General features: G+C 34.8%; 1 protein-coding gene across 6 annotated transcripts in view; it reads right to left on the bottom strand.

The window, feature by feature from the left end:
* ADAM32 (ADAM metallopeptidase domain 32) overlaps positions 1 to 25,521 on the bottom strand; it is a 174,394-nt gene that overhangs the window by 72,874 nt on the left and 75,999 nt on the right. For all 6 annotated transcript variants that reach the window (XR_009615993.3, XM_078445534.2, XM_060653507.3 and 3 more), the window contains 2 exons: positions 19,289 to 19,381; positions 17,858 to 18,053 (listed from right to left, as the gene is read on the bottom strand). Coding sequence is in view for 5 of the 6 variants with exons in the window: in XM_078445534.2 (XP_078301660.1) it covers positions 17,858 to 18,053; positions 19,289 to 19,381 (289 nt within the window). In the remaining variant the exon portion in view is untranslated. The remainder of the gene's footprint in view (positions 1 to 17,857; positions 18,054 to 19,288; positions 19,382 to 25,521) is intronic.

Genomic DNA, 25,521 nt, shown 5'->3' with positions numbered 1-25,521 from the left:
TTAGTTGTGGAGTTTGTGCTATCAGTCTTCAAGCTGATTTCTAGGATATTTATGATTAATTGATAGTTATCTAATTATGTTCCTGGGACAAGACAAGCCTAGGGTCCTCCTCCTCCTCCACTGCCATCTTTATTCAGAAGCTGCTGACATGTACTTTTTGATTTCTTCTTTGATTTCCTGGTTGATCCATTCATTGTTTAGTAGCATGTTATTTAAATGCATGTACTTGTGGTCTTTCCAGATGTTTTCTTGTGGGTGACTTCTCATTGCATAGCATTGGTCAGAAAAGATGCTTTGTAAGATTCCAATCTTTTTTAATTTGTTGAGGCTTGTCTTGTGGCCTAATATGTGATCTATTCTAGAGAATGTTCTATGTGCATTTGAAAAGATTGTGTATTCTGCTGTTTTAGGATGGAATGTTCTGAAAATACCTTTTAAATCCATTTGGCCAAGTGTTTCCTTGTTGATCCACTGTTTCCTTGTTGATTTTCTGTTTGGATGATCTGTCCATCAATGTAAGTGGAGTGTTAAAAGTCCCCTAATACTGGGGCATCTGGGTGGCTCAGTCGGTTGGGCGTCCGACTTCGGCTCAGGTCATGATCTCGCGGTCCGTGAGTTCGAGCCCCGCGTCGGGCTCTGGGCTGATGGCTCAGAGCCTGGAGCCTGCTTCCGATTCTGTGTCTCCCTCTCTCTCTGCCCCTCCCCTGTTCATGCTCTGTCTCTCTCTGTCTCAAAAATAAAAAAAAATAAAAATAAAAAAGTCCCCTAATACTAATGTATTACTATCAATTTGTTCCATTATGTTTGTCATTAACTGTTTATGTATTTGAATGCTTCCATATTGAGTGCAGAAATGTTTAAAATTGTTATTGCTTCTTGTTGGATTGTCCCCTTTATTGTTATATATTGTCCTTGTTTGTCTCCTTTTACAGTCTAAGTTTTAAAGTCTATTTTGTCCTATATAAGTATTGCTATTCTTTCTTTTGATATCTACTGCATGACAGATGCTTCTCCATCCCCTAATTTCAATCTGCAGGTATGTTTACATCTGAAATGAGTCTCTTTTAGGCAGCAAATTGATGGGACTTGTATTTTTATCCACTCTGTCACCATGTCTTTCGATTGGAACATTTAGTTCATTTACATTCAAAGTAATTATTGATAGATATGTATTTATTGCCATTTTGTTACTTGTTTTGTGGTTGTTTTATAGGTCTTCTATGATCCTTTCTTCTCTTTTTCTCTTTCATGGTTTGCTGGTATTCTTTAGTGATATACTTGGATGCCATTCTCTTTATTCTTTGCATACCTATTGTTTTCAATTTGCGGTTACTATTAGATTTGCATATAGCATCTTCTGCATATAGCAGTCACTTAAGATCAAATACATTCTTTACTACTCTCCACCACCAACCCACCATGTTTTAGGTATATGGTGTCATATTTTACATCCTTTTGTTTTTTTTAATCCCTTGACTGATTTTTTACAAAAATACTTATTTTTACTGCTTTTGTGTTTCCTTCTTTTCACACTGCCAATTATGGTCTTTCTTTCCATTCAAAAAATCCCCTTTAATATTTCTTGTAAGGCTAGTTTAGTGGTCATGAAATCCTTTAGTTTTGTCTCAGAAATTCTTTATCTCTCTTTCTATTCTGAATGATAGCCTTGTTAGATAGAGTATTCTTGACTTTAGATTTTTGTCTTTCACCATTTGAATATATCATGCCACTCCCTTCTGGCTTGCAAAGTTTCTACTGAAAAAAAGAAAAAGGCACTTATAGCCTATGTAATTTCCCTTGTATGTTACTGTCTTCTTTTCTCTTGCTACTTTAACATTTTTTATTTATCACTACCTTTTGCCATTTTGATTACTATGTGTCTTGGTTCTCCTTTGGTTGATTTTTTTGGGGTATCCCTGTGCCTCCTGGATCTGGATATCTGGTGTCCTGTTCCCTGCTGCAGACTAGGGAAGTTTTCAGTTATTACTTCTTGAAACAAGGAGCTGGTTCTTTGAAAAAATCCACAAAATTGATAAACTTCCAGCCAGATTCATCAAAGAGAGAGAGAGAGAGAAAGGACTCAAATAAATAAAACCACAAGTGAAAGAGAGAAATAAGAGTAAACACCACAGAAATACAGAAATTAGACAACCCAGAAGAAATGAATAAATTCCCTGAAACATATGACCTAGCAAAACTGAAACAGGAAGAAACAGAAAATTTGAACACACTGATTACCATCAAGGAGATTAAAAATCAGTAATCAAAAAAAACTCCTGACAAACAAAATTCCAGGACCACACGGCTTCACAGGCAAATTCTACCAAACATTTAACAAAGAGTTGATATATAGCTTTCTCAAACCATTCCAAAAAACAGAAGAAGGAAAACTTCCAAATATACTCTATGAAGCCAGTATCATCCTGACACTAAAACCAGATAAAGACACCATTAGAAAAGGAACTATAGGCCAATACCTCTGATGAACACAGGTGCAAAAATCCTCAACAAAATACTACCAAACTGAATCCAAAAATACATCGGAAAAATCATTCACCAATATCAAGAAGACGAGCACAGCCAGCACCCCTCATGCAACAAGTGTACTAAAAAATCAAGTGCTTCAAAATGATACCTGCAGTTCTGGTGGAAATAGATCCAGGCTCACTTTTTTCTTTCATCTTTTTCTTCAGAAATCAGGCTCATAGTTTCTTGTTTGTTTTTCATTTCATTTTCTCTCACTCTCTCTTTCTTTTTTCCTTTGGATGAGGCCTTTTTATTTTTTTCCTTTTCTTTCCTCATTTTTTCTTCATTTCTTTTTCTTTTAAATCAGGCTTATAGTTTTTTTTTATTCTGTTTTGTTGTTGTTGCTGTTCCCTTTCCTTTTCTTTTTTTTTTTTTTTTTTTTTTTTTTTTTGGCAACCGGGGTTTTTTTCCACCTTTTTACAACTTATTTTTAAAAACAAATTAAAGCACACCTAATTAAATGTCCAAACACTTCACACTGCAATCAAGAGGAGCTCTGCAGAGGACTGACTAGTGGGAAAGAGCTATAAAAATGCAACAACAGAGTGCACACAGCGTGCACCAGAAACACCTCCTGAAGTACCAGGCCCTGAACAATGTATGAGCCCTTTTTAATTTACCATTACTCTCAGGTACAGGAAACACAACACGTTTTTAAAACATGCCAAAGACAGAAACAGCCAAAATGACAAGACAGAGGAATTCTTTCCCCCAAAAGAGGTCAACAAGAAATCACAACCAGGGACTTGATCAAAACAGATATAAGCAATATATCTGAACAATAATTTAGGGGGCACCTGTGGCTCAGCTGGTTAAGCGTTCACTCTTGGTTTCAGCTCAGGTCATGATTTCATCATGGTCTTATGGGTTCAAGTCCCTCATCAGGCTCTGTGTTGGCCGTGCAGAGCGTGCTTGGGATTCTTTCTCTCCCCTTCACTGCCTCTCCCCCACTCATGCTGTCTCTGTCTCTCTCAAAATAAATAAATAAACTAAAAAAAAAAAGAATTTAGAACAGTCATAGCACCACATAATACCACTAACCGGGCTTGAAAAGAGGATAAAAGACACCAGAGAAACTCATGCTGCAGACATCAAAGACAGAAAAGTGAGTCAGGCTGAAATAAAAATGCTGTGACTGAGATGTAAAACCCACTGGATACAATCCCACCAAGAATTGAAGAAGCAGAGGAGAGAATAGGTGATATAGAAGATAAAATTATAGAAAATATTGAAGCTGAAAAGAATATGGAAAGGAAACTATTAGATCATGAGGGGAGATTGAGATAATTTACTGTTTCCATAAAAATGAAACGATATCCATATCATGGGAGTTCCAGAAGAAGAAGAGCAGAAAAAGGGGGCAGAAGTTTTATTCAAACAAATTATAGCTGAGAATTTCCCTAATCTGGGGAAGTAAATAGGCATTGAAGTCTAATAGCCACAGAAAACTAAAACTAACTCCCCTCAAACTCAACAAAAACAGGTCAACACTATGACATATTATAGTGAAACCTGCAAACTACAAACATAAAGAGAGAATCCTGAAAACAGCCAGGGGCAAAAGTTCCTTAACCTAAAGGGTAGACACATAAGGTTAGCAGCAGACTTGTCCACTGAAACTTGGCAGGCCAGAAGGGAGTAGCAGGAAATAGTTAGTGTGCTGAATGGGAAAAATATGTAGCCAAGAATGCTTTATCCATAAAGGCTGTCATTCAGAATAGAAGGAGAAATAGAGTTTCCCAGACAAACAAAAACTAAAGGAGTTCATGACCACTAAACCAGCCCAGCAAGAAATTTTAAGGGGGGACTCTCTAAGTGTAGGAAAAAAAAAGACCAAAGCAACAAAGCCTACAAAAAGCCAGAAGACATCACCAGAAATACCAACTTTATAAGTAAAAAAAAAAAAAAAGGTACTAAGTTCATATCTTTAAATAATCACTCTGAATGTAAATGGACTAACTGCTCCAATCAAAAGACATAGGGTATCAGAATGGATTAAAAAAAAAAAAAACAAGATCCATCTATATGCTGCCTAGAAGAGACTCATTTCAGACCTAAAGATCCTGCAGATTAAAAGTGAGGGGATGGAGAGCCATCTATCATGCTGGTGCATATCAAAAGAAACCCAGAGTAGGTATATGTATATCAGAGAAACTAGATTTTTAAACCACAGACTTTAACAAGAGATGAAGAACACCATTATATCATAATTAAGGAGTCTAAGACCTAACAGTTGTAAATAAATTATGCCCCCAACTTAAAAGAACCCAAATATAGAAATCAATTAATAACAAACATAAATAAACTCATTTATAATAATACCATAATAGTAGGGACTTTCACACCCCACTGATAGCAATGAACAGATCATCCAAGCAGAAAAATTAATAAATAAACAATGGCTTAGAATGACACACTGGACCGGATGGACTTAACAGATACATTCAGAAAATTTTATCCTAAAGCAACAAAATACACATTCTTCTCGAGTACACATGAAACTTTCTCCAGGACGTATCACATAGTGGGTCACAAAACAGCCCTGAATAAGTACAAAAAGATTGAGATCATACCATGCATATTTTCAAGTCACAATTCTATTGCAATTCAGGCCTATCTCAAGAAGCAAGAAAGGTCCCAAATACAAAACCTAACCTTACACCTAAAGGAGCTAGAAAAGAAGCAGCAAATAAAGCCCAAAGCCAGCAGAAGAAGGGAAATATAAAGATTAGAGCAGAAATAAACAATATAGAATCCAAAAAAAAAAAAAAAGAATAGAACAAATGAATGAAACTAAGAGCTGGGGTTTTTTTTTTTTTTGAAAGAATAAACATAATTGATAAACTCCTAGCCAGAGTTATCAAAAAGAAAAGAGAGAAGATTGAAATTGGACATCTGTCTGACATCATACACAAAAATCAACTCAAAATGGATTAAAAACTTAAAACATGACTTAAGAGTAACCTGACCAAAATGGCAACATAAGGGACAACAGCCTTCTCATTTGCCCACAAATGTCAACAATTAGATAGCTATCCATGAATAAAAACAGTTCTGGGAGAGCTTTAGAGTCCCTCTAAAAAAGTAGTACAAAAAACCTGAAAGTAATCACACAAGAAGAGAGACAAAAGATAGCTTCATTTTGTCTGTGTGGCCCATCCCCAAGCTGATACTGTTCATCATCAAAAGGGAACTTTCTTGGCAGAAAGAGTTTCCCCGGCAAAGAAAGGAAAAAGTTGGTGAGTGACCAATACTTCCAGCCTTCCAGGAAGCTGCACAAAGGTCCTGCTTTGGTTTTACTGCACTCTGACTGGCAAAACTGAGCAGCTAGAAACAGGAAGAAAACTAGGGATTACTAGTAATAGCCATACAGTGGAAGGAATCATGGTCCACGGTGACCTATTTTATAGACAAAACCAGAAGTTTCACTGCTGATGAAACTAATGGCCCACACAGCTGCTGTAGATTACCTGCAGATTTCACAACGTTTCATCACACAGGTATTCATGATTGCTGAAGCCAGCTACTTGAGTTCGTCCCATTACCTCCACACCAACCCATGCCAGAGCCCAGGAACTACATTTATAGTCAGCCTAGGCCTCTATGGTTGTGCAGTGCAAGACACCAATCTAAACCTCCCCACCCAGCCCAGCAGACCCCACCCCCATATATATGCTTGGGCTACCCCTACAACTGTGCACTTGGACACTGCTGACCTGACATCTGCCACCAGATGCAGTGTGCTCATCCAGAATGAGGGTGTTCAGCTAAAGAGGAAAATACTAACAGCCACGGTCTCACCAGCTATTTTTAGGCTTGCTCTAGGCCCCATCTTTATTTAATGGTCTGCACCTCAGGGCCTACCTGGAGCTAGCCCCTCCACAATGCACCTGCATACAAGTGGCCTAAAGACTGTCATCAGCCTCTAATGCAGTGTGTATGCCTAAGAGGGTGCAGCTATGGTAGAGTATACCAACAGCCAGTGACCTGACAGCTGCCAGTGACCTGACAGCTGCCAGTGAGCCTATAATTGGCCTCGGCACTTGCTGTTTCCCTGGCCCCCACCACTGTAAGTGTGTATCCAACCAACCCCTACCCCTACACAGGCACCTGGAAAAGGCCTCTGCAGCCAAGGGTGTGCACTCAACCACCTCCAGTCATCATCACTGCCTGTACCTAGTCTCTAGCCAGTGGACCTGGAGTTTTTGCTGAGGACTCCAAGAGCCCCAGCAGTCACTTTCAGACTGTCTGACTACACAATGTCAATGCCGTGGACCCCAATGGCCTAAGCCAAAGAGATACCACACCCCACAGACCAAGTGCCACCAACACATGCCTAAATTGGGTGCACTGCACCACTAGCCTCAGGGTCACCACCTACTTCAGAGTCCCCCCACCCATAAGTGAAAGTCTTCCCTTATCAAAGTCAGTCTGGAAGAGGTGACTGTTTCTTCATGAGTAGATAGCTACACAAGGCTACAGGGGATCATGAAAAGCAGGGAAACATGATGCCACCCAAAGAATACAGTAAACCTCCAGTAAATGGCTTCTCACAAATAAATATCCAGGAACTTTCTAACCAATAATTCAAAATAATTGTTCTAAAGATGAGCCACAAGAGAACATGAAAGTACAGATTAACAATTTAATAAAATCAAAAAACAATACAAGAACAAAATGAGTGGCTCAACAAATAGAAAACCTAAGAACCAATCAGAAATTTTGGAGCTGAATAATACAATGACTAAACTGAAGAATTCAATAGCATAGTTTAACAGTAGAACTGACCAAGCAGAAGAATCAGTAAGCTAGAAGACAGATCAACTGAAATTATCCAATCAGGGAAACTAATAGAAAAAGAATGAAAGGGAACAAAGAAAGCCTACGTGACTTATAGGACACCACTGAGAGAAATGATGTATATGCATCATTGAAGTCCCAGAAAGACAAGAGAGGGAGAAAAAACTAGAAGTCTTACTTAAAGAAATAATGGCTGAGAACATCTCAAACCTGAGTAGAGATTTGGACATTCAAGTTTACGAAGTTAATAGATCACCTCAAAATTTCAATCCAAAATAATCTTCTCTAAGACACTTAATAAAGACACATTATAATTTTAAAAAAACCACATTATAAAAATATGTAAAATTAAAAACAAGAGAAAGTGGTAAGAGAAAAATATTGTCTCCTAAAAGGGACCCTCCCCCCTAAAGGGCTGTCAGTATATTTCTCAGCAGAGATCTTGCAAGCCAGGAGAGAATGGAAAGATATATTCAAAGTTCTGAAAGAAAGAAACTGGTAACCAGTTTTACCCAGCAAAGTTGTCCTTCAGAAATTAAGGTGAGATAAAGACTGTCCCTAATAAACAAAAGCTAAGGGAATTGATCCAACACTAAATCTTCCTTAGAAGAAATGCTAAAAGTTTATTGAGCTGAAATGAAAAAAAGCTAATCAGTAACATGAACACAAATGAAAATATACAACACACTTGTAAAGGCAAGGATACAGTCAAATTCATAATACTCTATAACTGTAATATGGTGGTGTGTTAACTCTAGTATAAAGGTTAAAGGAAAAATGTATTAAAAATAGAAATAGCTGCAGTAATTTTTCAGTGGATACACACTACAAAACGATGTAAAGTGTGACATCATAAACATAACAGGAGGGGAGAAATGGGTAGGGTTTTATAATATCAAAATTGCTATCAACATAAAATAAGCTGTTATACATATATTTATGTAAATCTTATGGTAACCATAAACAAAACCTGCAGTAGACTCACAAATGATAAAGAGAAGGGAACCAAAGCACACCACTATGAAAAATCACAAATTCACAAAGGAAGATATTAAGAGAGGAAGAAACAAGGAAACTACAAAATAGGAAAATAACAACTAACAAGATAGAATTAGTAAGTCCTTACCTATCCATAATTACTCAAATGCAAATGGACTAAATTTTCTAATCAAAAGACACAGAATTGCTGAACAGGTAAAAAAACAAGTATATGCTGCCCATAAAAGAATCACTTCATCTATAAGGACACACATAAGCAAACATAAAGGAAAGGAAAAAGATTTTCCATGCAAGTGGAAAACAAGCAAGCAGAGATAGCTACACTTATATCAAACAAAATTGACTTTAAGCCAAAAATGGCAACAAGAAAAATAAAGGTCATTATACCACGAAAAGGCAGTCAATTCATCAAGAAGATACAACGATCATAAATATATATGCACCAAACATTAGAGTACCTAAATATCATAAGCAAACACTAACAAAATTGAAGGGAGAAACAGACAACAAGACATTAAATATTCCACTTTCTGGGGTGCCTGGGTAGCTCAGTTGGTTAAACAACCAACTTCAGCACAAGTCATTATCTCACAGTTTGTGGGTTCATGTCCCATGTCGGGCTCTGCACTGACAGCTCAGAGCCTACAGCCTGCTTGCAATCCTGTGTCTCCCCCTCTCTCTCTCTGTCCCTCCCCTGCTTGAACATTTTCTCTCTCTCAAAAATAAATAAACATTTAAAAACTCTTTAAAAAATAATAAAAAATATTCCACTTTCTACAATGGATAGATATCCAGACAGAAAATCAACAAGGACAAGCTGAACTAGGACCAGACTTAGGACCAAATGTATGTAATTAATGAGGGGTCATTAATATAGTAGTGCTCGCAGGTGCAGGGCATATAACAAGCTTTTAAAACACATAAGAGACAGGGGCACCTGGGTGGCTCAGTCGGTTAAGCATCCAACTTCAGCTCAGGTCATGATCTCGTGGTTTATGGGTTTGAGCCCTGCATCGGGCTCTGTGCTGACAGCTCAGAGCCTGGAACCTGCTTCGGATTCTGTGTCTCCTTCTCTCTCTGCCCCTCCCCCACTTGTGTTCTGTCTCTCTCTATCAAAAATAAATAAATGTAAAAAAATTTTTTAAATAAATAAATAAAACACGTAAGGGACAGAAAACTAGCCAAAATGAAAAATGGAAGAATTCTCCTCAAAAGAAATTCCAGGAAAAAATGACAGCTAAAGAATTGACCAAAACAGATACAAACAATATAACTGAACAAGAATTTAGAATAATAGTCATAAGATTAATTGCTGGGCTTGAAAAAAAGCATAGAAGACAGTGAGAATCTATTGCTGCAGAGATCAAGGAAATAAAAATAGTAATGATGAATTAAAAATGCTATAAATGAGGTGCAAAATAAAATGGAGGTGGTCACAGCGAGGATTGAAGAGGAAGAGGGGAGAATAGGTGAAATAGAAGATAAAATTATGGAAAAAGAGGAAGCTGAGAAAAAAATTTTTAAAAATTTGGATCATGAGGGGAGAATTAGAGAACAAAGTGATTCAATGAAACAGAACAATATCCATATCATAGGAATTCCAGAAGAAGAAAAGAGAGAGAAAAGGCCAAAATATACTTGAACAAATCATAGCTGGGAACTTCCCCAATATGGGGAAGGAAATGGACATTGAAATCCAGGAGGCACAGAGAACTCCCTTCAGATGTAACTTGAATCGATCTTCTGGACAACATATCATAGTGAAACTGGCAAAATACAAAGATAAAGAGAGAATTTTGAAAGCAGCTAGGGATAAACGGGCCTTAACATACAAGGGTAGACACATACGGGAAGTAGCAGACCTATCTACTGAAACGTGGCAGGCCAGAAAGGAATGGCAGGAAATCTTCAATGTGATGAACAGGAAAAATATGCAGCCAAAAGTCCTTTATCCAGCAAGCCTGTCATTCAGAATAGAAGGAGAGATAAAGGGTTTCCCAAACCAACAAAAACTGAAGGAATTTATCACCACTAACCAGCCCTACAAGAGATCCTAAGAGGGACTCTGTGAGTGAACTGTTGCAAGGACCACAAAGGACAAGAGACATCACTACAAGCATGAAACCTACAGATAACACAATGACTCTAAACCCATGTCTTTCAATAATAACACAATGTAAATGGACTCAATGCTCCGATAAAAAAATATAGTGTATCAGAATGGATTAAAAAATAAGACCCATTTATTTTCTGTCTACAAGAGACCCATTTTAGACCTGAGGACACCTTCAGAATGAAAGTGAGGGGATTGAAAACCATCTATCATGCTACTGGAAGTCAAAAGAAAGCTGGAGTAGCCATACTTCTATAAGATAACTAGATTTTAAACTAAAGCCTGTAACAAGAGATGAAGAAGGGCATTATATAGTAATTATGGGGTCTATCCATCAAGAAGAGCTAACAATTTGGAAGCACCTAAATATATAAAACAATCACAAACATAAGCGATCTTATAGGTAAAAATGTGGTAATTACAGGGGACTTTAATACCCCACTTACAACAATGGACAGATCATCTAGACAGAAAGTCAATAAAGAAACAATGGCCCTGAATGATACACTGAACCAGATGGGACTTAACAGACATATATATTGAACTTTTCATCCCAAAGCAGCAGAATAAGCATTCATCTCGAATGCACATGGAACATTCTCCAAGATAGATCACATACTGGGTCACAAAACACCCCTCAATAAATATAAAAGAACTGAGACCATACCATGCACACTTTCAGATCAGAATGCTATGAAACTTGAAATCAACCCAGGAAAAAGTCTGAAAAACCTCCAAATGCATGGATGTTAAAGAACATCCTACTAAAGAACAAATGGGTCAACCATGCAATTAAAGAAGAAATCAAAAAATATATGGAAACAAACGAAAATGAAAACACAACAATCCAAACCAAACTGTAAAGGCAGTCCTAAGAGGAAAATGCATTGCAATCCAGACCTATGTCAAGACACAAGAAAAATCCCAAATACAGAATCTAACAACACACCTAAAGGAACTACAAGCAGAACAGCAAAGAAACCCCAAAGCCAGCAGAAGAAGAGAAATAATAAAGACCAGAGCAGAAATAAGCAATATAGAATCCAAAAAAACAAAAAACAAAAAACATAACAGTAGAACAGATCAATGAAACCAAGAGTTGGTTTTTTGAAAAAATAAACAAAATTGATAAACCTCTAGCCAGGCTTCTCAGGGGACCCAAATAGATAAAATCATGAATGAAAATGGATTTATTACAACTAATCCCTTGAAATATAAGCAATTATCAGAGAATACTATGAAAAATTATATGCCAACAAACTGGACAACCTGGAAGAAAGGACAAATTCCTAATCACCCACACACTACCAAAACTCAAAGGGGAAGAAATAGAAAATTTGAACAGACTCATAACTAGTAAAGAAATTGAATCAGTTATCAAAAATCTCCCAACAAATAAGAGTCCAGGACTAGATGGTTTCCCTGGGGAATTCTACCAGACATTTAAAGCATAGTTAATATCTATCCTTCTCAAGCTGGTCCAAAAAATAAAAATGGAAGAAAACTTCCGTAATCATACTATGAAGCTAGCACTACCTTCATTCCCAAACCAGACAGGGACCCCACAAAAAAGGAGAACCACAGGCCAATATCCCTGATGAACATGGATGCAAAAATTCTGAACAAGATACTAGCAAATTGAATTCAACAACATACAAAAAGAATTATTCACCATGACCAAATGGGATTCCTGGGCTACAGGGCTGGTTCAATATTCACAAATCAATCAATGTGATACATCAAAAGAAAGGATAAGAACCATAATCCTGTCAATAGATGCAGAAAAAGCATTTGACAAAATATAGCACCCTTTCTTAATAAAAACCCTCAAGAAAGTCGGGATAGAAGGAACATACTTAAACATCATAAAAGCCATATATGAAAAGTCCACAGCTAATATCCTCAATTGGGACAAACTGAGAGCTTTCCCCCTGAGAGCAGGAACATGACAGGGATGTCCACTCTCATCACTGTTGTTTAACATAGTGTTGGAAGTCCTAGCATCAGCAATCAAACAACAAAATGAAATAACAGGCATCCAAATTGGCAAAGAAGAAGTCAAACTTTCACTTTTTGCAGACGACATGATACTCTACACAGAAAACCCGACAGACTCCACCAAAAGACTGCTAGAACTGATAAATGAATTCAACAAAGTCACGGGGTACAAAATCAATGTACAAAAATCAGTTGCATTTTTATACACCAATAATGAAGGAACAGAAAGAAAAATAAAGAAACTGATCCCATTCACAACTGCACCAAGAACCATAAAATACCTAGGAATAAACCTAACCAAAGATGTAAAATATCTATATGTTGAAAACTACAGAAAGCTTATGAAGGAAATTGAAGATGACACAAATAAATGGAAAAGCATTCCATGCTCATGGATTGGAAGAATAAATAGTTAAAATGTCAATACTATCCAAAGTAATCTACACACTCAATGAAATCCCAATAAAAATTGTACCACCAGCATTCTTTCAAAGCTAGAACAAGCAATCCTAAAATCTGTATGGAACAACAAAAGACCCCAAATAGCCAAAGTAATACTGAAGAAGAAAACCAAAGCAGGAGGCATCACAAACCCAGACTTTAGCCTCTACTACAAAGCTGTAATCATCAAAACATTATGGAACTGGCACAAAAACAGACACATAGACCAATGAAATAGAATAGAGAACCAGAAATAGATCCACAAATGTATAGCCAACTAATCTTTGACAAAGCAGGAAAGAGTATCCAATGGATCAAAGACAGTCTCTTTAGCAAAAAAGCAAGAAAGAATATGCAATGGAATAAAGATGATGATGGGACAACTGGACAGCAACATGCAGAAGAATGAAACTAGACCACTTTCTTACACCATACACAAAAAATAAACTCAAAATGGATGAAAGACCTGAATGTGAGACAAGGAAACCATCAAAACCCTAGAGGAGAAAGCAGGAAAAAACCTCTTTGACCTCAGCCGCAGCAATTTCTTACTTGACACATCTCCAAAGGCAAGGGAATTAAAGGCAAAAGTGAACTATTGGGACCTCATCAAGATAAAGAACTTCTGCACTACAAAGGAAACAATCAACAAAACTAAAAGGAAAACAACGGAATGGGAGAAGGTATTTGCAAATTACATATCAGATAAAGGGCTAGTATCCACAATCTATAAAGAATTTATCAAAATCAACATCCAAAAAACAAATAATCCAGTGAAGAAATGGGCAGAAGACATGAATAGACACTTTTCCAAAGAAGACATCCAGATGGCCAACAGACATATGAAACGATGCTCAACGCCACTCATCATCAGGGAAATACAAATCAAAACCACACTGAGATACCACCTCACACCAGTCAGAGTGGCTAAAATGAACAACTCAGGAAACAACAGATGCTGGTGAGGATGTGGAGAAACAGGAACCCTCCCTATAAATCCCTATAAATCATGGAGTGCTGATGTATAGGGGCACATGTACCCCAATGTTTATAGCAGTGCTTTCAATTATAGCCAAATTATGGAAAGAGCCTAAATGTCCATCAACTGATGAATGGATAAGGAAGATGTGGTTCATATATACAATGGAATACTACTTAGTAATGAGAAAGAATAAAATCATGCCATTGCAGCAACATGATGGAACTGGAGGGTATTATGCTAAGTGATATAGTCAGAGAAAGACAGATATCATGTGTTTTCACTCATATGTGGATCTTTAGAAACTTCAGAGAAGACCATGGGGAAAGAGAAGGGGGGGGGGGAATTATAAAAAGAGAGGGAGAGAGGCAAACCATAAGATACTCTTAAATACAGAGAAAAAAAACTGAGTTGGTGGGGGGGTAGGGCAGATGGGAAAGTGGATGATGGGCACTGAGGAGGACACCTGTTGGGATAAGCACTGGGTATTGTATGTAAGACAATTTGACAATAAATTATATTTTTTAAAAAGGTACCAAACACCATACTCAAATGGTATTTATCTCTGGAATGCAAAGATAGTTCAACATATGCATATCAATAAATGTAATACACCACATTAACAGAATGAACAATAAAAGATCACAAAATCCTCTTAATAAATATAGAAAAAGCATTTAACAAAATACAACATCCTTTCATGATAAAAAATAATCAACAAATTGAGTACAGAAGGAACATACCCTAACACAATAAATGTCACATATAACAAACCACAGCCAGCATCAGACACAATTGGAAAGGTTGAAAGCTTTTCCCCTAAGATCAGGAAAAAGACAAAGGTGCTCATTCATACCACTTCTACTCAAAATAGTACTAGAAGTCATAGAGCTGTCAGGGAAGAAAAGTAAATAAAGGGCATCCAAACTGAAAAGGAAGAAGTAAAACTGTCTTTGCAGAAAATATAATCTTATATGGAGAAAGTCCTAAAGACCCCATCAAAAAGGTGTTAGAACTAATAAATTCGATAAATTTTCAGGTTACAAAATCAACATATAGAAGTCATTTGAATTTCTATACACTAACAACAAAACAGCTGAAAAAGAAATAAAGATAACAATACCATTCTCACCAGCATCAAAATCAATAAAATACTTTAAAATAAATTTAACCACGTAAGTTTGAGGTCTGTACTCTGAAAACTACAAGACTTTCATGAAAAAATCTAGTAAGATACAAAGGAAAGCTATCCTGTGTTCATGAATCAGACAAATTAATAGTGTTAAAATGTCAATACTACCCAATACCATCTATAGTTTCAATGCAATTTATATCAAAATTCCAATGGCATTTTTCATAGAATAGAAAAAAAATCCTAAAATTTGTATGGACCCACAGGGATTTTGAGAAGCCAAAGCAATCCTGAGACAAAATAAAACTAGAGGAACACAATTCCTGATTTCACTTATACTCCAAAGCTCTAATAATTTTAACAGCATGGTACTGGTATAAGAATAGACACAGACTAATGGAACAAAACAGAGAGCCTAGAACCAAACTCCATGTATATGCTCAACTAATACTGGATGAGGGAGCCAAGAATACTCAATGGGGAAAGGAGAATCTATTCCATAAATGACACTGGGAAAACACGATATTCATATGCAAAAGAATTAAACCCCTAGCTGACACAACTCACAAAAATTAACTTGAAATAAAGATTTAAATGTAAGAACTGACACCATAAAAATTCTAAAAAATGACATGGGAAAAAGCATTGACATGGACATTGTTTTTGGCAATGACTTTTTACATAAGATACCAAAGCACAAGCAACAAAAGTAAAAAATAATAAGTGGGACTTCATCAAACTAAAAGGCTCCTGCATACCAAAAGAAACAATCAAAAAATGAAGACAATCTATGGGATGGGAGAGAATATCTGCAAATCATGTATCTGGGTATGGGAAATTCCAAAAATATATAAAGAACTCATAAACCTCAATAGCAAAAACTCAAGCAATTTGATTTAAAATTTAAGAACAAAGGAATACAATAATTTTCAAAGACATAAAAATAGCCAACAGGTACATGAAATATACTCAATATATCACTAATATCAGAGAAATGGAAACCAAATCCACAATGAGATAACTCCTTACACCTATTAGAATGGCTCTCATCAAAAACTCAAGAAATAACAAATGTTGGTGAAGATGTGGGGAAAATGAAACACTTATGCACTGTTGGTGAAAAGGTAAACTGGTACAACCACCATGATTAGGCAGTACGTAGGTTCCTCAAAAAGTTAAAAGTAGAACTACAATATGATCCAGCAACCCATTTCTAATCCAGTTCATGTCCAAAGGAAATGAAAACAGGATTTTGAATAGGTATCTGCACACTCATATTTATATCAGCATTATTCACAATAGGCAAGATATGGAAATAATCTAAGTGTCTGTCAATGACGGATAGGTAAAGAAAATATAGTATTTATATAAAATGAAATTTTATTCAGTCATGAGGAAGAAGCCATCTTCACCAAATGGATAAACTTGTGGGCATTATGCTATGGGAAATAAGTCAGGCAAGGAAAGACAAATGCTCTATAATATTACTTACATGCGAAATCACTTAAAAAAACTGAACTCATAGAAATGGAGAGTACAGTTGTGATTACTACAAGCTGGGAGGTGGGGGAAAGGGAGAGATGTTTGTCAAAGGGGACAAATTTCTAGCTATAAGATGAATAAGTTCCGGGGATCTAATGAACAACATGATGTTTATACTTAATGCTGTATTATATACTTGAAAGTAATTAGAAGAGAAGATTTTAATGTTCTCACTACAAAAAGGAAATGGTAATTATGTGACATGTTGGAGGTGTTAGCTAACAATATGGTGGTAATCATTTTGCAATTATAAGCATATCAAATCAACATGGTATACACTTTAAAATGACACAATGTTATGTGTCAATTATATCTCAATAAAGCTGCAGACTGGGGATGAGGGTCTGGATGGACTTATACTTAAGACCTGAAACCGTAAAACTACTAGAAGAAAATGGGAAAAGCTCCTGAACATTGGTCTAGAAAATAGTATTTTAGATATGACAAGGGAGCACAGGCAGCAAAAACAAAAGTAGACAAGTGGAACTGCATCCAACTAAAAACTTCTTAATAAAGAAAACACTCAAGAGAGTGAAAATGAGACCTGCAGGAGAAATATTTTCAAACCATGTAGCTGATAAAGTTAATCTACAAAATATGTGATAACTCATACAACTTAATTGCAAAAACAAATAGAGATGTAAAAAGAGCAAAAGACCTAAATAGACATTTCTCAAAAGAAGACATACAAATGACCATCAGATATATGAAAAGGTGCTCAACATCACTAATCATCAGAAAAATGTAGATCAAAACCACAATTCACACCTTTTAGACAGGTATTATAAAAAAGAAAAAAAGTACAAGTGCTGGCAAGTGGAAAAAGGGGAGCCTTTGTACATTGTTGTTGGGAATGAAGTTGGTACAGCAGTTATGGAAAACTATATACAGACTCCTCAAAAATTAAAAATGAACTATATTATGATGAAGCAATTTCATTTCTCAGCATATAGACATAACTAATACGTTAAGTACCTTGATTGTGGCAATTATTTCACAAAATTATTTCAAAATTATTTCATAAAATTATTTTAGCAAAACATCAACTCATATACCTTAAATATGTATCTTTGTCAGTTATATCTTAATAAAGTTTGAAAAAATAAAAATGTAGATGTTAAACTGAATAAATAATTTAAACATATAGATAGAATTTAAATTATACATACATATAAGTGTAATACAGAATTATAAAATGTATATGTACATATATTATAACTATATATAAATATAATATGCATGTATAATTATATATTTGCCAATTATCTTGATAATGTTAATAAAAATATTAAGGACAAACTATGTAGACATTACAAAATAGTATTACCTTTTCCAAATGTGACCTCACACCATGCATCTGTATCCTGGCAGACTCCATCATAACACACATATTTTTGTTTACATACATGTCCATTGTGTATAGTCATATCAGGTTGACATTCTGGTGAGCTTCCATTACAAAACTCAGCAATATCACATTCACGATGTCTTGCTTTCCTACATTCAACACCTTGTCTTTCAATCTAATATAAATTAAAATACAAAAAATAAAACATTACATTTAAGATTGTTGTGTTTATCAACATTTATTTCAAAACTGTTCTATTTCAAAATTAATTATATATTTTTTTAATTTTTCATGTTTATTTATTTTTAGAAACAACATGAGCAAAGGAGACACAGACAGAGAGGGAGAGAAAGAATCCCAAGCAGGCTCCACACCACCAGTACAGAGCGCTACACAGGGTTTGAAACCACGAACTGTGAGATCATGACCTGACCCCAAATCAAGAGTCAGATGCTTAACCAACTGAGCCACCCAGGCACCCCAAAATTAATTATATTAATTAAATAATTAATCTTTCTCTTGAATTATCCTATAGGTAATTAACACTTTCAAATACAGAATTCTGAAACACTCTTAAATGGGCATCTATTTCATACATCTTAATTCATGACTTCAAGTTGACACTAAAAAGATCACAGAGGTAAGAATGTAACCACATGATAAGATTCTAGAAAAAAATAACATAAAACTGCATCAGTCAAGGATAATCAAGAATGCAGAACCCATAGTAGGTAATAGACGAATTCTCAAATGACAAATTTGTTATAAATATATTGGAGGAGCTAATAAGGAAAACACAGGACAAGAGTCAACATCTTCTACATATAAACTAGTGTGTGATCTTTAAATCAAATGATCTTTCAATAAATGGTTAAGTTTGCAGTTTAAACTTTTTGCTAATGTAGCATTTGGAAAATGCTACTTCTACTGAGTTTCATTATTTATATATTTATGGGAAACTGCTGTGTCTTTCAGTTACATACCTAGAGCTACCTATCACAACTAGTAACAATATTTTTACTTATAAAAATATAAATATTGGATAGAATAAATTAAAAGTCCCTTTTAATGGAGATCTATATTGAATAATTTTATGGTAGCTCTCAATCAAGGCTTAAGAACATCAGCATAAATATTATGGCAAAATAATGGCCATAAGAAGGAAACCTGAATACCCAACTAAGGTTCACAAAATCAGAAATCTGATTCTGAATTTAGTATCTTTTTCTTTATTTGAAAGTTCATTTATTTTTAACCCTTTATTCAAATTCCAGTTAGTTAACATAAAGTGTAATATTAGTTTCAAAAAGTTCACTTATTTTTACTTACTGCCATAGGTCTAAATGTACTAAGGTATCTAAGACATGATTCATTATATACTTGGAAGATATTAATAAACTTAAATCTTACTTGACAGTTCTTGCAGCATAATCCATGACCACACCGTGCTCCTGATTTCAGTGTACAAGTTCGAAAATTACAACAGCTAGACTTTCCACATTGCTATTAGTAGAATAAGTAGAATTAGTAGAATACACAAGTAAAAATACATCATGATAATAATATAAACTTTTGCAAGAACTATATTCACTGGGCTTATTTTTTCAGTTTTGGGGACGAATATGAATGCTGTCAACATTTATAGTTTTGCATCTCTAAACAAATAAAATACTAAAATAAGACTTTCACGTCAGGTCAGAACAGAGCACTAGTACCCCAGAAACTCTCAATCAACTAGAAAACTAGGAAAAATGTATGAAATAACTTTTTTCAGAAAATAGAGAATAGTAATAGAGAGTAGAATGGTGGTAAATAGTGTCTGGAAGATGGGGGGAAAGGGGAGATATTGTTCAAAAAGTATAAATTTTCATGCTACTGTATAGCATGGTGACTATAATATTAAGTTATATGCTTGAAATTTGCTAAGAGGATAGATCAATTGTTCTCAACACATACAAAAAATGGTAATGGATATATTAATTAGTTTGATTGCAGTAATCATTTCAGAAGGTATACATATATCAAAACCATCATGTTGAACACTTTAAAAAATACAATTTTTATTTGTTAATCATACCTCAGTAATCCTGGTGGAGAAAAGGTGTGTAGAGTTTAGGCCTACTGCAAAGTTAGAACAGTCTCCAAAACTCCTCACTTCTTACACCAAACAAATACAAGTTCAGTGGATTTCCAAAACCACTCTCAGGTTTGATAATTTACCAGAAGGACTCACAGAACTCACTGAAAGCTGTTAACTCACAACTATGGCTTATTATATGTAAATGATACAAATTAAAATTAGCCAAGAGAAGAAGCAACTAGGACAAAATCCAGGAGAAACTCATACTGCCTTCACCCCACACAAAACTCTCACAAAATTAATACGTGACACTTCCTAATTTATTCTATTAGGCCAGTATTACTCTAATACCAAACCCAGAGACATTACAAGAAAGGAAAATTATAGACCAATATCTCTAATAAACATAAATCCAAAAATATTCAACAAAAAGTTAGGCAATAGAATCCAACAATGTATGAAAAGAATTATACATGCCAACCAACTGGAATTTATTGCAAGTATGCAAAGCTGGTTCATCATTCAAGCATCAGTACATACAACCCATCATATCAACAGAATGAAGAAAAAAAATCATATGACTAAAACAACTGACATAAAAAAAGCATTTGACAAAACCCAAATTCACTTAATGAATTATACAAAATATGACAAACCAGGAAGAGAGAACTTCCTAAGTTTGGTAGTGAACATTTAGAGAAAACCTACAGCTAACATCATATATATGGTGAGAAACCATTAGCTTCCCCCCTGAGATCAGGAACGGGGAAGGGATGCTACCTGTCACCACTCCCTTCAATATCTCACTGGAAGTCCCAGCTAGTGCAATAAGATAAGAAAATGAAATACAAAATATAAAGGTTGAGAAGAAAGAAAAAAAAAACTATTTTTTCCATAAATTATGTGATTGACTATGTAAAGAAAATCCCAAATAAATTACCAAAAAGCAACAAAAACAACAATCTCCTGTGACTAATAAGTTATTAAAGAAGGATTTCTGGATACAAAGTTAATGTAAAAAATAAACTGTTTTCCTGTAATATGAACAATGAAAAATGGGAATTTCAATTAAAAAACACAATGCCATTTATATTAGCACCCAAATAGTGAAGTATTTGTGAATAGTTGTAACAAAATTTTATAGAATTTGCATGAGGAACAAAACTCTGAGGAAAACCACTGTTATTTTCTCAATATTGTCAAGATGTCCGTTCTTCCCAACTTTATCTAGAGATTTAATGTAATTCCAATAAAAGTTCCAGCAAGTTATTTTGTAGATATTGATGAATTGATTCTAAAGCTTATATGGAGATACAAAAAATGCAGAATAATCACATAATACTGAAGAGGAGGAAGAAGAAGAAGAGGAAGGGAAAATGAAGAAGAAAGAAGGAGGAGGAGGAGGAAGAGGGGAAAAAAATGAGGAAGAGGAGGAAGAAAACTGAAGGATTGATAACACCCAACTTCAAACTTATTATAAATTATAATGACAGTGTGGTATTCATATAAGAATAAACAAAGGGATCAGTGGGGCAAAATAAAAACCCCAGAAACACCAATAATAAATCTTTAACAATGGAGCAAATGCAGCTCAATGGAGAACGGACAGTCTTTCCAACAAATGGCGCTGGAACAACTGGACATTCACAGGGAAAATAATGACTAGACACTGACTCTACACCTTTTACAAAAAAATAACTCAAAATGGATCATAAATTTAAATGTAAAATGCAAAGCTGTAAAACTTCTAGGAGCACAGATTTAAGAGAGTAGATCTCATGTGAAGTGCTCTTCCATGATAAAAATAATAAACATATAAATACATAAATAGAAATAATACTAATCCTAAATAAATTCATTCAGAAAGTATTGAGTAAAGGGATCACTTTCCAACTCATTTTATGAGTTCAGAATTGCCTTGATGCTTAAACCAGAAAATATTACAAGAAAAGAAAAATCTGCAGACCACAATTCCCTTGTGAAAATAAGTGCTGTAACCCCAAACAAAATATTAGCAAATTAAATCTAGCAACACATAAACAAAATAACCCAAGTGAAGCTAATGCCAGAATACATGGTTGGGTTAGCATTCAAAACCAATCAGTGAAATGTGCCATGTTAACTGTAAAAAGAAGACTCACATGATCAGCTCAATACACACAAAAATAAGACATTGGACAAAATTCAACACTAATTCTTGATTTGAAACTCTCAGCTAACTAGAATATAGAAAGAAATTTCCTCTACATGGTACGGGCATCTGCTTACCAAAAACGCTTTGATCTAACATTATATTTAATGGTGAAAGTCAGAAAATGTTGCCCCCCCCCCAAAATAAAAACAAACAAAGACCATTCTCAACATTTCTAATCAACACTAGATCTAAGGCGAAGTCACAAGTCAGTTGTATTTTCTATACTAGCAATGGATAATTGTTAAATAAAATTTTAAAACAATGCTACAGAAACAGCTACAGAAAAACTATAGAAAAACTATATGAATTAAAGAAGAGCCAAGTAAGTGGAGATATACACCATGTGCATAGATTGGCAGACTCAATTTTAGTAAAAAACGTAATCCTCCCAAAATTGACGTATGGATACCACACAATTCCAATCAAAGTTCCTACATTCACATGCTGATTTTCCAATTTATATCAAAATACAAAGATCTTAGAATAGTAAAACTATCTTGGAAAAAATGAACAAAGTTGGATGATTTACATTATCGGTTTTCAAGATTTACTGTGAAAATACATTAATCAGAGTAGTATAAAACTAACATAAATGTTACATAAATAAACAGAAAAAAATCCAGGGTAACACATAGGTATGGTAATTTATTTTCATAAGAATGCTAAGTTAATACAATGGTGAAAAGATGGTCATTTTAACAAATACTACCAACAAATTGATATTCAAATGGAGTGTAGTGAACCTCAACCAAAATCACCCAAAACACAAAAACACATTTAAAGTGGATCACAGACTAATTGTGAGTGATAACTATAAAACTTCTCACAGGAAACAGAGGAGAAAATATTCATGACCTTGAGTGGGCAAAGATTTCTTAGGACAAAAAAGCACTACCATAAAAGAAAAAAATGATAAACTGGTCTTCATAAAAAAATAAAAAATGCCTGCCATTCAAAGATGTTATTAAGCAACCAGAAAGGTAGTATACAGACTGGAAACAATATTTGTAATGAACATGTCTGACAAAGGACTAGTATCCAACCTATAGGAAAAAAAAAAAAACCTCATACAAATCAATAACAAAAAAACAAATTAATGGTTACTAAGGACATGAGAACAAGCTCAACATAATTACAGTCAGCAAGAAAATACAAACCAAAACCACTGTGGTGGCTAAAATTTAAAAGGCTACAACATCACATTTTGGTGAAAATGTAGGGGAAATAAAAGTTTTTATGTTGCCGGTAGAAATGTAAAATAATTACAACGCTTTGGAAAATAGTTTGGCAGTTTCTCATGAACATACACTTATCATATGACCCAACAATTCTACTTTTTGGGAATTTGGAATAATGGCCCATTACTGTTAACAACTCAAATATACATTAGCATGTGAATGAAAAAACATATTATGTTATATTCAAACAACAAAATATTACACAAAATAAAAAGGAAGTAATGATTGTGACATAAACAATGTTGAGTGAATCTCAAAAACACAGTATTGAAAGGAAAAAGCCAGACACAAAGGATATGTGCTGTATCATTCCATTCACATGACTTCTAGATCAGGCAAAACTGAAAATCAGAAGTTTCCCAAAGAAGTATCACAATCCCAGATATCAAGATATACCACAAAAGCTATAGTAATCACAGCAGTATGGTACTGGCGCAAAAAAAAAAAAGACACTTAGATCAATGAAACAGAATTACAGAGTTCAGAGCTAAACCCACACTTATATGGGCAATTAATCTACAATAAAGGAGGCAAGAATATACAATGTGGAAAAGACAGCCTCTTCAACATATGGCGTTAGGAAAACTGGAGTTGCATGCAGAAGAATGAAACTGGACCATTTTCTTACACCATACACAAAAATAATCGCAAAGTGGATTAAGGAACTGCATGTGAGACCTGAAACCATAAAACTCCTAGAAGAAAATACAGGCATTAATTTCTTTGACATAAGCGTAGAAACATTTTTTCCAGATATGTCTCCTCTGGCAAGGGAAACAAAAGCAAAATTAAACCACTGGGACTGCACCAAAATAAAAAGCTTCTGCATAGCTAAGGAAACCATCAGTGAAACAAAAGGTAAGCCTACTGAATGGGAAGATGTTTGCAAATGCTATATCCAATAAGGGTCTAATATCCAAAATATATAAAGAACTTCTACAACTCAACACCAAAATCATCATCATCATCATCATCATCATCATCATCTAGTTAAAAATGGGCAAAGTATCTAAGTAGACATTTTTCCAAAGAAGACATGCAGGGGCCAACAGACACATGAAAAGATAATGAACATCACTCATCATCAGGGAAATGCAAATCAAAACTACAATGAGGTATCACTTTACACCTGTCAGAATGGCTGAAATAAAAAACACAAGACATAACATGTTGGTTAAAATGTGGGAAAAAAAGGAACCGCATGCACTGTTTGTGGGAATGCAAATTGTTGTAGCCATTGTAGAAAATAGTATGGACACTCCTCAAGCAATTAAAAATAGAAATTATCATATAAATCTGTAATTCCCCATACAGGGTATTTACCCAAAGAAAACAAAAATGCTTCAAAAAGATATATGCACCCCTATGTTTATTGCTGAATTATTTATAATAGCCAAGATACAGAAGCAACTCAAATGTCCTATCATAGATGAATGGACAAAGATGCAGTATATAGATGCAATGGAATATTACTCAACCATAAAAGAATAAAATCTTGCCATTTGTGACAACACAGATGGGCCTACAGGATATAATGATAAATGAAATAAGTCAGTCAGAGAAAGACAAATATCATATGATTCCACTCAAATGTAGAATTTAAGAAACAAAACAAATGAACAATGACAACAAAAAAGACAAAAAAAACAGAAAAAATGGTGGTTGCTAGAGGGAAGTATGCAGGGGAATGTAGAAAATAAATAAAGAGGATTAAGAGTACACTTATTGTGATGAGCACCAAGAAATGCATAGAATTTTTGAATCATTATTATTGTGCACCTGAAATTACAATAACACTGTATGTTAATTATACAAGAAAGAAAGAAAGAAAGAAAGAAAGAAAGAAAGAGGAAGAAAGAAGAGAGAAAAGAATGGAAGGAAGGAAGGAAGGAAGGAAGGAAGGAAGGAAGGAAGAAAGAATTAAGTAGGAAGACTTGTTCTACCAAATGGCAAAACATACTAGAAAGGCACAATAATTAAAACAGTGTGATATAGATACAAGTATATCCAGACCCATATATGTATCACACCCTAATATCATTTCCATCTATTTTAATTTTTTAAATATTTTTTATTTTTGAGACAGAGAAAGAGAGAGAGAGAGAGAGAGAGAGAGAGCGCGCGCAAGCGG

The sequence above is a fragment of the Panthera onca genome, chromosome B1 (assembly GCF_046562875.1).
Source record: "Panthera onca isolate mPanOnc1 chromosome B1, mPanOnc1 haplotype 2, whole genome shotgun sequence".
Lineage (NCBI taxonomy): Eukaryota > Metazoa > Chordata > Mammalia > Carnivora > Felidae > Panthera > Panthera onca.
This window is presented reverse-complemented; position numbering and strand designations above follow the sequence as displayed.